This window comes from Eleutherodactylus coqui, chromosome 11 (genome assembly GCF_035609145.1).
Source record: "Eleutherodactylus coqui strain aEleCoq1 chromosome 11, aEleCoq1.hap1, whole genome shotgun sequence".
Classification (NCBI taxonomy): domain Eukaryota; kingdom Metazoa; phylum Chordata; class Amphibia; order Anura; family Eleutherodactylidae; genus Eleutherodactylus; species Eleutherodactylus coqui.
Window position 1 is genome coordinate 25,767,031 of NC_089847.1, and position 17,413 is coordinate 25,784,443.

At 42.7% G+C, this 17,413-nt stretch overlaps 1 protein-coding gene across 2 annotated transcripts in view; it reads left to right on the plus strand.

The window, feature by feature from the left end:
* Positions 1 to 17,413, plus strand: part of PIEZO1 (piezo type mechanosensitive ion channel component 1 (Er blood group)) — a 192,496-nt gene that overhangs the window by 154,810 nt on the left and 20,273 nt on the right. Inside the window, exons 29-42 of one of the 2 annotated variants that reach the window (XM_066583095.1) lie at positions 236 to 312; positions 3,161 to 3,238; positions 5,247 to 5,347; positions 6,327 to 6,456; positions 7,273 to 7,350; positions 8,449 to 8,621; positions 10,756 to 10,892; positions 10,967 to 11,161; positions 11,480 to 11,738; positions 11,833 to 12,021; positions 14,348 to 14,522; positions 15,477 to 15,582; positions 16,956 to 17,103; positions 17,186 to 17,400. In XM_066583095.1, the coding sequence (XP_066439192.1) occupies positions 236 to 312; positions 3,161 to 3,238; positions 5,247 to 5,347; positions 6,327 to 6,456; positions 7,273 to 7,350; positions 8,449 to 8,621; positions 10,756 to 10,892; positions 10,967 to 11,161; positions 11,480 to 11,738; positions 11,833 to 12,021; positions 14,348 to 14,522; positions 15,477 to 15,582; positions 16,956 to 17,103; positions 17,186 to 17,400 (2,061 nt within the window). The remainder of the gene's footprint in view (positions 1 to 235; positions 313 to 3,160; positions 3,239 to 5,246; positions 5,348 to 6,326; positions 6,457 to 7,272; positions 7,351 to 8,448; positions 8,622 to 10,755; positions 10,893 to 10,966; positions 11,162 to 11,479; positions 11,739 to 11,832; positions 12,022 to 14,347; positions 14,523 to 15,476; positions 15,583 to 16,955; positions 17,104 to 17,185; positions 17,401 to 17,413) is intronic. The other variant, XM_066583096.1, reaches the window with a different exon arrangement.

The window sequence follows — 17,413 nt, forward strand, 5'->3', positions numbered from 1 at the left end:
TGGCTTTAGCCAGCATATAGTGCCGTTGTATAACGGCAGGAAAAGAGTAAGCCCCCTAGGAAAACCGGGATACAAATTGGATTGCAAAGGGTTAAAGGCCAATCATTGACTGATAGGAAAGTCCCCTTCCAATAGATGGCGCAGTGCAGGTACTTTTCCATCCTTGTTTTGCATATTTTGAAGACCTAAACACGTAGATCACTGTGATTAATGAACATCCAATTGTTCTTTACAGAATGGAAAGAATTCGAGCCAAACAGGAGCGTTATCATCAAGGAAGGAAACAGAGTGAAACTGACCAGGAAAATACAGGTACAGCTAGTGAAATAACTTTGTGCACTGTTATACTTTTCCATATGTGTATTGGTAGGTGTCCAATCTTATGGAGCCCCTAGCTGTACGATATGTATGCAAGTGTCCTTCACTGAAAGGGCTCTTCTTTGACAATTACTGCGATAAATTAGTAATTGTATACAAAAGGTGAAATTTAAAAGGGTTGTCTGCCCTCTTTTCCACCTATCCTCCAAGTAGGTCATCAGTAGTTGATGGATGGGGGTCCGCCGCTCAGAACACATGTCCATTAGCCTTACGGACATTGCCGTCAGCGGTCAGTAAAGAAAGTGTGGGCACCAGCTTCACCCCCGTTGAAATCAATGTGAGAGCATCACTGCTACAGCGCCTCCTCCTTCTCTGCTGGTCAAGACTGGATGTGACGTCCTGATCAGAAGAGAGGCAGGATGTGGAATAGCAGCACGACTCTCCTATTGATTTCAATGGGAGTGGGGTCGACGGCTGCATTTCATCTGCTGATCGCTAATGACAACGTCCAAGCCCGCTGCACTGGACCAGACGTTCAGCTTATGGACACCCATTCGTAAACTACTGATGACTTAGCTGGGAAGATAGATTATAAGTGGCAGACAACCCCTTTAACCTGCTCCACTTTTTTTTCACCAGTTTTGCTAATCGCATACAACCAGTTCTTGTTTTGCAAATTAGAACTTGCAACCTACGGTAAGTAGTTATTGTGGTGAACCGCTCCACTTTAGCTCTGCTAAGGCTTTATTAATGATCCCCAGTATTTCACTGCCCTTCATCACTTATCATGTTAAAGAGATTCTGTCACCAGACTCATGAGGTATGACTCGGAGCGGAGTAGTCCCGGCCACTCCCCAACTTCAGCATGCAGAGTGACAGCTGTCTTTCTATACACAAAAGTGGAGAGAGCTGTAAGTCTGCATGATGCGGGTGGGGAGAAGCCAGCACGGCTCACCTCCACGATGCGTCATTTCAGAGATCAACTTCATCAACCTGATGACAGAATCCTTTTAAAGACCCTCTTCTATTCAGTAAATATGCCCTATTATGTGACCATATGTCTTGTTAGATGCCTTCAGACTGAATCCTATGAATAGCCTATATTAACAGGAGCGTATCTATAGGGGATGCAGAGGATGCGGATGCACCCGGGCCCAGGAGCCTTAGGGGACCCATAAGGCCTCTCGTATCCATATAGAGAGCCCAATACTATGAATAAAACATTACATTTGGGGTCCTGTTACAGGTTTTGACAGCAGACAGTTTTAAATGTAGATTATGTTATTGCAACTACATGCTTCTTCTCTGAGTAGGCCAAAAAAACATTTGGTATCGTGTTAACTAGTAGAAAAAAGTAATCGCTCTCGGTAAGAGAAACAAAATAACTCTAGCTGCTGCCTTTAGCCAAGCCATTAGGTATTTAAATGCCCCAATACAGGGAGCTCCCTCTGTCAGCTGAATGGCTTGTTCATGACAAGATTGCGGGTGGTCGTTCATTCATTATGGCACCCTGGGGCCTTATAAAGGCCGCTGGGTCTGCTGTGGATGTTAGCCTGTTATGCTCTCTCTGTGGCATGGCCTAATAGAATGCCTCTTAAAATACAATATACTGCAATACGGAAGTATTTAAGTATATTTTATAAGTGATCAAACAATCGCAGGTCCATGTCTCTCATAGGAACTAAAAATAAATAAAGATAAACCCCCAAAACAAAAAAGCAGACATAATATTTGGTATCGCCATGTCCGTGAAAGTCCTGTCTATTAAAATGATGCATCATGTATCCTGCATGGTGAACGCTGCAGGAAAAATTATTACACAGCATTAGAAATATGGTTTTTTTTTGTGAACCTGTCTCCAAAATTCAAATATTTTATAAAGGTCGATTTAAAAAGTTGTATATACCCTAAAATGGTACCTATAGAAACTACAATCATGCTGCAAAAAACAAGGCTTCACACAACTCCATCAGTAAAAAAAACTAAACTGGAAAGTCATTTTTTTTTAACCCTTTCCAATCCTATTTTCCTGCCACCCAAATCCTCCCCAGCTGTTATTTATTTGGGGTGGGAAAGCTCATTGTGGATTCCATGGAAACAAATAAAAATGATGTCAGGATGATTTTATTAGTCTTTTTAATTTTTTTTTTATTTTGAAAATTAGCAATTTCCAGTCTAGTGTCAGCCCTCATCCCACATTAGGATTTCCCTGCATAGCTCTGATGTCAGAAGCTGCTCTGTATATGTATGTTACAGTATACAGGACAGCGCTCCATCGTAGTGCTGTCCTGTATACTGTAACAAACATATACAGAACAGCCCCCGACACTGGAGCGCTGTCCTGCATACTGTTAGAAACATGTGTCTCACCTCGTCCGATATCAGAGCTATGTTGGGAAACCTTAATGTCGGACAAGGGCGAGGCTGACACTGGATTGAAAAGGGTTAAGATATTTTATTTTTTAACCCTTGTGTGGTACCATGGGATCTATTTGACCTCAGCCTTGTCCATTCCAGTTCTGTACTTTGAAACAGGTACCACACAACAGTTAAAAGGAATGTAACAAAAAACTATAAATTTGGTATCACTGACCAACAGAATAAAGTTAAGATCCTTTTCCTCACACCATATATGCCGTTTGTCAGTACATTATATGATACGACTGCAAAAAACAAGCTCTCATACAGCTATATCAACTGAGGAAGAAAGTTAGGATTTTTTTTAAAGCAGGGAGGAAAAACAAAAATGAAAAATGGCCGTGTCCATAAGGGGGTAACAAAAATAAATGATGTCTTACCTATTGCCAAGCAGGGTGATAAAGTTTCTCTGGTTCATTTCTAGGTGGAGAGGATGGTGGTAAAAAGGTCTCATCCAAAAAGAAGATTCATTGGAGCCGCCCGTGGTTGGATCACGCTTCAGGTAGGTAGTGCACTGCCACAATGTATTGTAGGAAGAACCCTCCACTCCTACCAAGAACTGTTAGAAAATGGGAATAATCCTTAAAAATATCTATATTTTTTAAATGTGGTCTGTAAAAGGAAGCAATGAAGTAAAAAACGGGCAAAACAGATTGAGCTGATGTAACCATACATGATGATAAATCTGCTGGAGAGTATAGAATAGCTCTGTGACTCCGCACTGTAAAACTAGGACTTCAAATACCTAGATAATTACACATTTAAAAGGGGAAGTATCACCTACTTCTTTTTTTTAAGTAAGTAAAACCACATAGTGAAACATTCTTTAATTTTTGTATTATTCTGGTTGTTTTTATTATATTTTCTGTATATGACTATGTTGGCGACCATCTTGTCTGAGCTGCGACTTAGAGAAATACTTGACAGCAGAACTCATGGGCCATGTTGTAGTAATAATACTATAAATGTGTTACTTATATCAGCCTAGGCAAACATATATATATATATATAGGGTATATACATATTTTCATATATCCCCCTTCATAGGAAATAGCTAGCAGTTAAATGGTTAACTAGTAGAGATGAGCGAGTATACTCGCTAAGGCACATTACTCGAGCGAGTAGTGCCTTAGCCGAGTATCTCCCCGCTCGTCTCTAAAGATTCGGGGGAGGGGGGGCGGGGAGCGGCGGGGGAGAGCGGGGAGGAACGGAGGGGAGATCTCTCTCTCCCCCCCCGCTGCAACTCACCCTGTCACCCTCGCCGGCCCCCGAATCTTTAGAGTAATGTGCCTTAGCGAGTATACTCGCTCATCTCTATTAACTAGCTCAATATTATAGGTTGGTATGTACAAGTAGAAGTTGAAGCTCCCACCTACGGTTCCCATAGCTCGCTAGCAAGGGGAGGAACTTCTTCTCTCTGACAACATACTTTCGGTCCAGATTGGAATATTAATAAAGTCTATGCTACTTGGACATATAGGAATTACATGTTCACATAGTGACATACACCTGGGGCATAAACATATGTTAATCATTAGCGTCATTACATACTAGGCCACTCATGAGTTGTTATGATGTTGGGGGCATGCATGTAATTGGTGCATCATATTCAGTATATCTGTATTGTACTTTCTTGGAATAAACCAGAAGGGTATTGGGGGCTGACGGAGCGCATCCGTCAGTTCAAATACATATATTCATGCATGAAGCTTCTCATTATAACCCATCTGGAGCAAACCAGTGAAATCTTCTGGAATATGATTTATTCCTATAACAGCCATTTAGACAATGGACAGGAGGGTACTCATTGACTTTTATGGAGAGTGTTCGCATCAATGTTATGTGATTTGTGCAGGGGTCATTGTGCAGGGAAGGGGGAGGAGGTGAGCTATGATTATCATCTATTGTCAATAGTGGATCCTGTGTTATTTATATATAGGTGCCACCTTCATTGTAATCCTGCCTTTGATGATGATGAGATGACTGTTGAAAAGTTTTTCTCTCCAGAACAGGAAGTTAGAATATTTTTAGGTTTAGTGCTGAGTGTGAGAACTGCAAGATTTCAGGATTTATCTTTTTAATACAGAACATGACATTGAAAATGTGCAAAAAAATTTCACCAAAAATTCCTAAAGAATGTGCGCAATGTAAAAACTTGATTTACACATCAGGGCATTTTCTGATGACACATTCTGTTCAACCTCTTCTTGCCATGTCCGCCTTCCCTCACCCATACACAGCTGTGTCATACGCTTTTCAGGATCATTTCACCCTGCCACTGACTGTTCCCTTTACGTTTCCATCGCTGCTTTCGTTTTTAAAAGGAAGTCTTACAGTTCTGTTATAAGTCACTGCTAATCTTCAAGATATTTTGGGATCCATTAAAATTGGAAACCAAGACGCCAGTGTGAGCAGAAGCTCACAGAACCTTGCAGAGGCACATATACATAGATGGTTTTTTTTTAGCCAATACTTATTACCCATCGATATCTTCTTTGTGTCTTTTGTAGTTCTACATTCAGGAGATTATTATTTATTTGAGTCGGACAGTGAGGAAGAAGAGGAGTCTGCACTGGAGGAGCAGAGACCACGTAAGCAGAGCGCCTTCCAGGTAGGACCAGACTCAGACACAAACCTTCATCCCGATCAGATAATAATTATGCTAAAAGCAAAAATCAGCTCAAACATTCCCATTTCCACATGTAGTGAACACTAGAGGTATTGATACATTGTGCCATAGTACTGAAGCTTCCTGCTATTACTACAGCATACTATATTTCATTACCATTACTACCCCGATATCCTAGGAATATGCATATCAAGGTGTATGGTCTTCCCTCTTGAATGTTATTAAGAATATACAGATGTGGATTCAGTTTAAAGGGCTTGTCCAGTTGTAAGCTATTGATGGCCTAGCCTTAGGATAGGCCATTAATAGAAGTTTGAATGGGGTCTGTCACCAGGAACTTTCGCTGATCAGCTGTTTGCCAGCTTGCCGTCCTCATCTACTGCACAGATTTTTGCAGGAAGCAGACAGCACCGTTCCCACTGCAGTGGCCAGATTTGGTATTACAGGCAGAGATCCTATTCATTTCAACGAAAGATTTTGCTTGTAATACTAAGCCTGACCACTACAGTTCGAGCGAAGCTGTCTGCTTCCTACAGAAATCAACTTCGTGCACAAACACACTGGCCTAGTGAATAGCTGATCAGCAGCGGTCCCCGGCAGCAGACCTTTCTGATTTACAATTGATGGTCTATCTTGCAGGTAGGCCATCAGTAGTTTACAACTGAGGAATACTGGAGCATGTGTATTTATACTACCAATATGGAGTTGTAATGCTGCATACTGTGCGTCTACTGAGCAATGCCAGCTTATAACTCATCACAACTTTTTATGAAGAAAGGCAGCAATGCTCTCTTGTAACCAAGTCATGTGGGGTTCCGATATAGATTAGATGTACATATACTATCAAATCCTGTACGCTCTGACATTGCTTTACACCATTTCTTTGTACATTTGTGAATGATTGCCTATCTGCTGTGTTCGCGGTTGAGCCGTATACTTCTACAATGCTTGTATATTTTAGTTGGCGTATCAGGCCTGGGTCACCAGCGCCAAAACTGCGCTGAGAGAACGAAAAAAACAGCAGAGACAAAGAACTGAAACTGAGAAGATGAGACCAGCGCTGAAGAAAGGGGCGTCCGTCGAGGAAAGAGGTGGCGGTTTTATTTATTTTGCTGTAATTATTCTGACTTTTGTACTTCCCATCTAAAATCAAATGTGCTGACCCCCAAGTAACTTTACCTTGGAGTGGTTGCCAATTTCGGTTAATTCTAATAATTTGGTGAAATTAATACTAAGAGGTAATTTGCTACTCCTGCAGCTAAGGGATCCCATGCCGTAATCTATAAGCCACAGATTTCAAATCCATGTTCGGAAGAAAAAAAGTGACGTCACTTCTTTACGTAAATTCTGTGTTGTTGCTGTGCGGAATCTGTGTCAGGAATTCCATTGAAGAGGGCTAAATCCAAGTCTGGATCCGGGGCCGTACAGCTGCATAGCCGCCACAGTTTTTAGAGGTGGAACCCAAGTGGAAACATTCCTTAGGGATCGCCTATAGTGTAAGTTCACACGTGGAATCCGGCGCAGATTTTCCTACATAGATTCCACCTCTAAAAGCTGAATTTCTGCCACAACCATGCAAATTCCTGTGGTTCTGCTCATAGAGTAAGTCCTTTGCAATGGGTAAATCCATGTGTGGAATTCCCAACACTAAATCCACGTAGAATACGTGTCAGGAAGTGACATGCATGCAAAAAAATCCCGCCACAGAAAGTAATGGGATGCAGATTTGCCAAGGAAGCAGTGCATATGCCACGCAAAATTTCACCAAGTGAACATACCTTAATAGGTGGCACTGCCGAGGCATTGTACCATCTACTATTTACAGACTATACTGTGTTTTATATGACATCTGTCTTATTTGTGTTTACTTGAAGTCTAATCTGTAGTTTTATGGCTTTGGTCTCAAGTAGGAGAGCCGGCAATTGAGCACCCGGAAGATCCATTAACTTTAACGGAAGAGGAAGAGGTTCCGGATGAGGAGCATGGTGAGCAGGAGGTTACACGTGTGTGTATGCACTATATGTCTATATGTATGATATATAATATGATGTGGGTCGGGATCGCTATCTTTTCTCCTTAGGGAGAGCACCTAGAAGGTGAGTGAGTGAGGAGACTTATAAGGCCATCCATGCTCCTCTGGGTAATATGCAAATAAAGGAGATGGAACAATACCTCTGCACCGTCTCCTATTGGAAGGCAGCTTTCCTACAAGTCAGTATTAGCCTCCATCTCCGTTATTTGCATATTATACGATGTAACGTCATTGGTATCACATGACTTCTGTTATTATTGTGAAGCTACACTTGTATTTAGTAGGAGCTAGTAGTAAAATAGACCTTTTTATCTAATCCAGAGCAACCCTTTTAAGTTAAAACACATGTGAATGTAAAGATCCCTTCATATATGTCCTCCGCACATTACTTATATGGCACAAGTTTCAGTATGTAACACACCACATAATGTAAAATAAAAGATACCACTCAGCCTTTGCCAAAAATAACAATTCTTGCGCAAAGCGGCGTTCTGAGGGAGGCTGAACGCGTCTCATGCTGTCATAAATAACTAGCCCACGACCGTGTCAGCACGTCCTCCGGATTGTATGATCAGAAGCCACTAATAACACGTGACGACAACTACTTAATACAATCTTGAGTCAGTGACTGTTTTCTTTGTCTCTGCACCAAATTCTTAATTTCGAGACCCGTTCAACTGCTGCGTCTTTGGAGAGAGATAGAAGACTTCAGTCTGAAAGTTACATTTTAAAGTCATCCGATACAGAAATCGTTACCGAGCGAGAAGCTCCAATTAATGCGGTTTTATTGAAATATTACTGAGCTTAAACGCGATTCAAGACAGGATTAGAAGACTCCATAGAATCCCACGCAGGAGGATTAGATTCGGCGGATTACTTCCCCACAAATTCTGACTGCAGATTATTACAGGATACGATGGCTTTGCGCACGACGTGTCGTTTTTATGGCTGTCTGGAAGTTAAAGTTATAGGTAGTCGTGATGAATTATTGAGCTTCGTTGGGTTTAGCTCTACGTTTGAGCTCTCTTCTCATTTGTTCTTTCTCCTCCAGGTGGAAGTAATGTGGTACAACGTATACTGGACATATTGAAGTTCCTCTGGGTCCTCTTTCTTGCCATGTTGGATGGTCTCATTGATTGGCTGGGTACTCTTACCAAGCAGTATGTGGACATGTCCACCGTCTTGTGGGTAGAGAGATATATTTTAACCCAAAAGTTGTCGAAGGTAAAATTTTATGTTCCATAATGAAAAAGTAAACTATGAGATCACATAAAGTATAAAATAGAATTGTAATCATACAGTCACCTATAACTCATTGCTTATTCATTGAAGTGTCATATTACCAGCTTCTAGACAATTTATGTATTTATACCTTCACTATGCTTTACACTATCTTATCAAAAGTATTTTGACACCCCCGTCCGTAGAATGGATTGTGTCCTAAACCATGCTACATAAGATAAAGACCCTTGGAGGTGTCGGCCATAGTTTGTAAAGGGGACTGCACGCTATTGGATATATGGGTTATACTGCTGCACACAAGCCATCCATTACAAAGCTCAATGCATCGGGCCGTCTATAATGGTGTAAGGCGCGTCATTAGAGATGAGCGAGTATACTCACTAAGGCACATTACTCGAGCGAGTAGTGCCTTAGCCGAGTATCTCCCCGCTCGTCTCTAAAGATTCGGGGGGCGGGAAGATCTCTCCCTCCCCCCCCCCCCCCCCCCCCCCCCGCACCCCGCCGCAACTCACCTGTCACCCGTGCCGACCCCCGAATCTTTAGAGACGAGCGGGGACATACTCGGCTAAGGCACTACTCGCTCGAGTAATGTGCCTTAGCGAGTATACTTGCTCATCTCTATGCGTCATCATTAGACAGTTGAGAAATGGAAGAACGTTCTATAGAATTATGAATCTCGCTACTCCATCTTATTGGCTATTACATCTTTATGTGGCATGGTCTCGTTCCGTTGGGTGTAGCAACAAGATCCATGAGCCAAAGGTGTACCTTAACATTCTAGACAGTAATGTGCTGTAGACAGTGTAGTAATACTCTGGGAATGGTCGGCCATACTTCCAACAAGACAACGCGCCTCGTCACAAATCCAACACTGTTTTATGTTGGTTTCAAGATATGGTTTGAGTTCCGGCCTGAACCCTACTGAACGTCCTTGGGACAAATGGAACGTCTGGTTAAGAAATATGAACAACGTCAATCTTTTGGAGAACTTGCTCAACGTTTACAGGATGAATGGAGGGAAATAGCAGCTGAACTTTATCAGATGTTAGTAGAAAGTATGACACGGAGAGTATCTGATGTCATTAGGGCCAACGGAGCCCCATTAAGTATTAACATATGGAAATAAATACTATTTTCAGTCTTTCTCAGGCGTCCAGTTACTTTTGGTAGGATAGTGTGTATTAGCTTAAAAGACACCTAGCTTTTCAGAATAAGCCGTGTGTGTTCACGAAGAATAACAATATTTCTGGCCACTATATAATTTGTGTATATAATTTTCTGCCAGTTTTCCTCTCAATAGGCTGTATCTTTAAATCTCAGTTTTTCTTCAGTTTGTGAGTGTAGACTACTGCTGTGATGTTATAGGGGTTGGCAGCATTCCCTACAACTTCCGCCTGCCAGTTGTGGCCAGCCGCGTTCCCTCTGGTGTCTGTGCTACAGATGCCTGTCTTTGTCAGTACCACCCGTATTATTTCCCTTTTTTGAGTTGTTGGATGGGTAATAGTTGCTATGATGACTCCATAAAGTGCACACATAGGGGAGCAAGATATCTTTTTCTCTATGTCTCTGTAGCACACTCTTATGAGTAATACAACAGGATGGAGTACACTATAAATCAGCACTGAACAGTGTAGATGTGATTTCAGTAGCTGTCAGAAACAGCAAACACTTACTATTAGCTGCAGCAGCGTGTCTGTTAGGGTCTGTGTTTCTCTCTCCCTCAGCAGTTGCTTCCTCCTCCATTCTCACCTCTCCATAGACTTCTACAAGATGCATGAGACAATACCCTCCCCTACTTCCTGCTATCTGTCTTGTTATCTCTGTTACCAAAGATAGCCTTCAGGTGACAGTAGGCAGTAAACAGAAAATTGGAAGGGAGACCTCTAGTGGTTAGCACTTCAGAGTGATTTTTCATCAGAAAAGGTCAAAATCCTCACCATTGCTGCAGTTTTTTTTATGTGGATCCGCAACAGATTTCATCCTTTCAATTGAAGGACAAAGTTAGCTGGAAAATCCAAGATTTTTTTTAATGTCGGAAAACAGAGGAGGAATTTTTTTGTTAGGATCTCAATAAGGTAAATTGCCAGTTCATTATGTTCCCCCCATAATATTACAGGGTGAAGACGTGACTCGAAAGGCTCTCTCCTTCCTTCACGAGACTGGGCAGGACAAGAAAGGACCTGGCACATCACCTCCGCCCGCTGGAACAACGTTTGATAAGGGAGTTGATTCGCAGACTAGCATGGCTTCAAGGTTAGCAGAAGTATGAATGTTGGGTATAAATGGAGTAAGTTGGCACCGTGCTCATACCGGCTTCTTGTCCCTAGTGGCTGTGAGGAAGAGGAGGGTCTCAGCAGCATGGCGGACTGTACAGACCTAATCACGCCACTCAGTACCGGCTACAACACACGCACTAACAGTATGGAGCAGGTCGGCTGGGAGGAGAGTCCATCAGATAAAGGATCGCTGGAAATCCAACCTACAAAACGCTCTCGTACTGCCAGCGAGCTACTGGTCTGCAGGTAAACCGGGATAAATAGCGCAGTCATGCCTGTTATGTCTCCAGTATTGTTCTCTACCGGGCAGAGGCGTAACTTGAAGCTCTCGGGCCCCGATGCAAAACTTGTAACAGGACCCCCAACTATAATCCTTTACTCATAGTACTGGGCTCCCCATATGGAGCAGAGAGGCCTTATGGGCCCTCTAAGTATCCTGGGGCCGGGTGCAACCGCATCCCCTGCATCCTCTATAGTTACGCCCCTGCTACCGGATTATTTCTTCATCCACTTATCCTTTCTTTCATGAAGCGCCTCTCAATATTAAATTTCTCCATCCAACAGGCCGCTAACGTTCCCTGAACTCTCAGACTCGCAGCGTTTCTTCAGGTCTCAGACACGGCCATTAAGGCTTTTGTTTGCCCTCTACCACTTGGTAGCAGGACACTCTGAATTACTTTGCTACTTCATCATCATCCTCAACAACATGGTGAGCGCATCGTTCATCTCGCTTTTCCTCCCCATCTTGGTCTTTCTGTGGGCCATGCTGTCCATACACCGGCCGAGCAAACGTTTCTGGATGACGGCTATTATTTTTACTGAGGTATGTCCGCAGTGAGTTCTGTTATAAATGTCTTACTGATTAATGCTGGTTTTCTTATTATGAGATTGTTATCATCGTATTCTTCATTCCGCAGATAATGGTGGTGATTAAATACCTCTGTCAGTTTGGTTTCTTCCCATGGAATAGTAATTCAGTACTTGTGCGCTACGATGGGAAACCGTTTTTTCCTCCTCGCATTCTTGGGCTGGAGAAGAGTGACTCCTACATCAAATATGATCTGATCCAACTTCTGACGCTTTTTTTCCATCGATCTCTGCTCATGGTAAGGAAGTTATCATAAACATACCGGATATATTCCACTAAGCCTACTCTTTTCGTTGCATACATACACCACTAACTACAAAAGCACCGGTGCCAGTCCACTTCTGGCAGAAACCTAGCAGATGGGGTCTGGTATAAAGAATATATTAATGCCAGTTAGTAGCGTCTCCTGATAAGTCTAAAGGCCCATTTACACAGAGCTATGAGGGCTCAAAAATCCCTAAAAAGCAATCAATTGAACGCTAATCGTTGTGTCTAAACGCGTGGCCATTGTGCACTTTTCGTGCACTGCTAGCTGATCGTTAAATTCAGGCCAACCTAAAAATCATTGTGCGGTCTTATCAGGACCGCACACGGAGTTCTCCACGGGTAGTGCTTATAGCATTGTTTCCCATCAGAGAACTAAGGAGCTGAAAGCAGATAAGAGCCCTCTGGCTATTAACTGCATTCAGCTGAAGGCTTCATTTGCACGCTAAATAGCTATTAAGTAGCTGAGTAGCTACTTAATAGTTTATGCAAAATGAGCGCTCAAAGCTGTCAGTCAAACTGTCAGTAGAGCGATCTTTGAGCGATCATCGCTCTGTGTAAATGGGACTTTGAGCAATTTTGACCCAAGTAATTTGGGTATGTAAGGGGCTATCCTAAAGGGTTAAACTGTTGCTATGATAATGGACTGTTAGATGCACCAAAATTTACACCAAATTTCAGCACAATAGAATTGAGCATGCTCAAGGAATGTTTTTGGATTGGCTGAAGCTCTCCAATTAAAGAGATAAATTTTTTGCTGTGCAACAGGAGAGCACAGAGAGATGTATAGAGAGCTAGAGGTGCTGCTGGAGCGCTACTAAAGAAGGGCTCCGTAGTCTGCAGAGGAGATGCTGCTTGTGAGAGAGGAGCAGCAGTGAATTTCAGAGACTGTGAGAGAAGGGGCAGCTTGTTGAACTTAGCAGGTGCTGCATTTAGGAATCAGAGATTACCTTCTACCTGGAACCAACAGAGGAAAAGTGAGTGGATGATCTATAGCCCCAACGTGGTGGAAGACACTGAACTTCAGCAAGGGGCTGTGGAGAACAACTCAGTAGAGTTTGGATAAGCCAGTATCAGTAGTAGCAGTGTTTCCTGCCCAATGCAACTGTAAGTGAGGCCGGCCTCAATTTCAATATGTGTGCACACTGATAGGGACAAAACTAGTTAAGTAACTGGTGTGTTGTGTAGTGAGGTACCACCCTAAAGAACTGGGCCTATATAGAAATTTGTCATTGCTCATGGTTCTGGACCTACACAGTGTTATAGGAGTGCGTACCTACATAATAGTCTAGAGTTTGAACGCTTCCAGCACTGTTTTATATTGTGTACAAATTAGTATCGTACTAGGATTTTGTTAGCCATAGTTCACAACAAGGTATTCTAGAATAAAAGTTTAATTGCTTAACCATTATTGCTATACTTTAATTGTTCATCTCCACTTCTGTGTGTTATAAATAAATATTGTAAACTTTGGTTACTCCATCTGCTGCATCGTATCCTGAATCCTGCTTCGCTATACTACCACTCGCGACAGCTAAATGCATCGTCACTATGGCTGTAAGATCCCTACGATGCTGTCAGTTCAGCGCATTAGAGTCTTGGATTGGGCCGGGATTTGCGGAAATAATCTGTGTATTTAGCATAAAAGGACCGATGTTTCAACTTTGGCCATAAGTGTACATAGCATTTGAAGGCTAAACTAAAGCAGTCAGGGGCTACTTTCGAATGTGCTGAAGATACTTGTCCTTAAGGCAACCGGGATCTCCCTCTGCTTTACTTGTGGAAGATATTTGGACTCATCACCAAAGGATATTCCTGAGAAGCTCTTTCAGTACAAAAAACAATAGCGTTGAAGTGGATGGCGGCCAGGTCACCCTCTAAAACACAACGGAAAAACATGATAAATGACACATGGATGTAGGAACAGGTGGCTTACAAAAATAGAAAATGTCCTGAAACGTTCAGGAAGTTTTGGGGTCATTGGTGCAATTTTCACTACACATCGTTAACATCACACGACTAACGGTGGTTATTAGATACCTAATTTATCCAGATATACGGGGAAATTACTCTATGCCTTTTTGCTTGATTTCTCTGCCTGTCAGCATTATTGTACGGGACGATGACACATATTCTAATGTACGCAGTAAATACTGTGTGTTTTTGGACATTTTAGGTAATTTGTATTATCAGTTGTTTTAATAAACAAAGTTAAAAGAATTAATAAATAATGTAAAGCAGCCAATACCAAGTTTGGCCATTTGTCACGGAGTTCCATGTCATAATATATTCTCTTTCAGAGCTATGGATTGTGGGATCGGAAAGATTTGGAACCTGTAGAGAAACCTCCGAAGGAAAAGAAGGAGAGTGAGTCTGAAATCCAGTTGTCTGAAGACCCAGATGTCAAGGGAAGCTCGAGCTCGTTACTGCGTCGGCGTAAGAGAAGACAGTCACAGACAAGCGAGTCAGACAAAGGTGGGCATCTTCATGGCACAGTTTTCATACTGATCATATGGTTTTCTATTAGTTTTGCAGTTGGCAGAAGGGTCAGACTGACTCACAGGGAAATAGGTGAATCCCTCGGTGGACCCGAGCCAGGAGTGGCCCCCAGTCCCCACACAACTGGTGCACAGCACAGTAGACTTGCTGCAGTACAAACAAATAGGCAGCATGTCAGGCACAGCCTAATACATAGTAACATAGTATGCTAGGCTGAAAAAAAAAAGGTCCATCCAGTTCAGCTTGTTTCCAACTATTTTCCCAAAAAATAAGACACTGTCTTTTATTATTTTTTGCCCCAAAAAGGGCACAGTGTCTTATTTTCTGGGGGGGGCGCTTATATTTACCTGGTCCGTGGCGTCCCGATGGTCTCCGGCGGCGCTGCGACAATTATCCTGCCCATCTGCCTGCTCAACTTTTTTCTGACGACAGGGCTTTAAATACCCCGCCTCCAGCAAAGCGAGCGCTGTGATTGGCTAATCTCAGCGCCGGCAGCCAATCACAGCTGGTGCTCGATGAACCAATCACAGCCATTCAGTGATGTCATCCACTGAATGGCTGTGATTGGCTCCTCAAGCGCCAGCTGTGATTGGTAGATGGCGCTGAGATTAGCCAATCACAGAGCTCGCTCTGCTGGAGGCGGGGTATTCAAAGCCCCGTCACCAGCAGAAGCTGAGCAGGCAGACGGGGAGGACTCAGCCATTTGCCGCAGCGCCGCCGGAGACCATCGAGACGCCGCGGACCAGTTGAGTATTGATTTTATTTATTTTGAGGCACCTGAGATAGGTCCTATTTTCCAGGGAGGCCTTATTTTTCAAGCCTCCCCCGAAAACCCAATAGGTCTTACTATCGGGGTGGGACCTATTTTCGGGGGAAACATGGTAGTTATAATGATGCTAAATTCTGACCTCCTCTTTAATTGTGTCCTAGATCCATCAAAGGAAAAGCAGCGAGATCCAGAAAAGAAAAAAAAGAAGGCGGCAGCAGTGAGAATGAAGATGGTCGGAATGAAGATTGAGATGTTCTTCATCCGCATGTAAGTGGCTGGTTTGTACTTTGCATTATTTGCTGGTTTGTAAAACATTCCAGATACTAACATTCCTATACATAGATATTGGCTATTATACCACTTTTGATTAATTTGGGCCTAAGTTAAAGGGGTTATTCAACATTAGAAAAACAAGGCTGCTCTGGCCATGGGCTGTATGTGGTATTGTTGCTCAGTTGCAGTCATTCCACACAGTGGAGCTATGCTGTAATACCAGACACAGCCAATGGGCAGGTGTAGTGCTGTTTCTGGAGGAAAGCAGCCATGTTTTTTATATCCAGGACAACCCCTTTAAAGGCTATATTCCTTTGTGAATGAAAAATCAATACACATATATCTTACAGTGTCCCTGCAGAAAAAATAATGCACTTATGTGTTTTTCATTGAGATTTACTTCTCATGCATGTAGAAAGCTTCATACTTGGTTTGTAGGCTGTCCTACATTCAAATCTTGTGGCTAGGGAGGTGGCATTCCCAGCAATGATCAGCTGATCTCTCTCATGAATGCACACAAGCTCAGCTTCCCTCTCCCCCTGCTCTTTCTGCATAACCATGCCCACTTAATACTACACAGCTATCTTTTCTCTATCTCAACCTCTGTCTGTATAGCTGAGTCCTCTGTAATAGCTCAGTGTAAACTAAGTGAATGCATGTTCACAACAGGGGTGCAGGCTGAGGAAGGAGCTATCTGTTTACACTGACAGAATTTGCTAAGGTTTCAGTCCTCTAGTCTACAATATCTTGGAAAACAATACAAGCATCGATACCAAACAATCTGACATTTTTAATGAAAAGCAATTATAAAAAAGTCTTCATTTCCAAAAATACACTGATTAAAAGAAAATAAAAGTGCAAAGGTGTACACAGCCTTTAAGTCTCAGCTAATGGATTGCCATTTTACAGTATGTTGGGACAAATGTGACTCATTTGATAAATCTCTGAGTGTGAATTACTGGTATTATTCCAATTTGCCAGATTAGAGTCAGGAAGGATTTTTTTCCCTTAAATTGTCTTCTACCTCATTGGGGGGTTTTGCATTCCCCTGGAGCAACATTGGGGGCTAATGGGCTGAACTGGATGGACATATGTCTTTTTTTGGCCTTGCATACTATGATACATCATACTGGCTAAAAGTACAAAAGCCATGCCCACTTTTCACTCCACTTTTACAAACGGACATGCATGGTGCAAATGGATCCTTTTGTGGTGCAGATATTTAATAAACGTGTCCCACAGTAGAATCGATTAATAAACACGGCCCATAATGTGTAATGTCAGTACGCTGGTTGTGATGCTGAGAATCCTTGTGCTTGGAAGGTCATTGCAATACTATGAGAGCTTTCATAATGTTCTTGTTGTAGGGTGCAGGGAGTGTACAAACCTGTGAAGGCGTTCTTCCACGACATCCTTCATACAAAGTACCGGGCGGCCACTGATGTCTACGCTCTCATGTTCCTCGCTGATGTGGTGGACTTCGTCATCATAGTCTTTGGGTTCTGGGCATTTGGAGTAAGTGTGACTATAAGTTGACTGTAATGATACCGTGGTCTCGATTGGTGATTTGGTAACTATTATCTCCTCTCGCCTCTAGAAACATTCAGCAGCTGCGGACATAACCTCATCCCTGTCCGATGATCAGGTCCCGGAAGCCTTCCTCGTTATGCTTCTGATCCAGTTCTCCACTATGGTGATAGATCGAGCTCTGTACCTTCGGAAAACAGTCCTTGGGAAGCTGATCTTCCAGGTGATACTGGTCATTGGTATTCATGTGTGGATGTTCTTCATCCTACCAGCAGTTACTGAAAGGTGAGGAGCATCA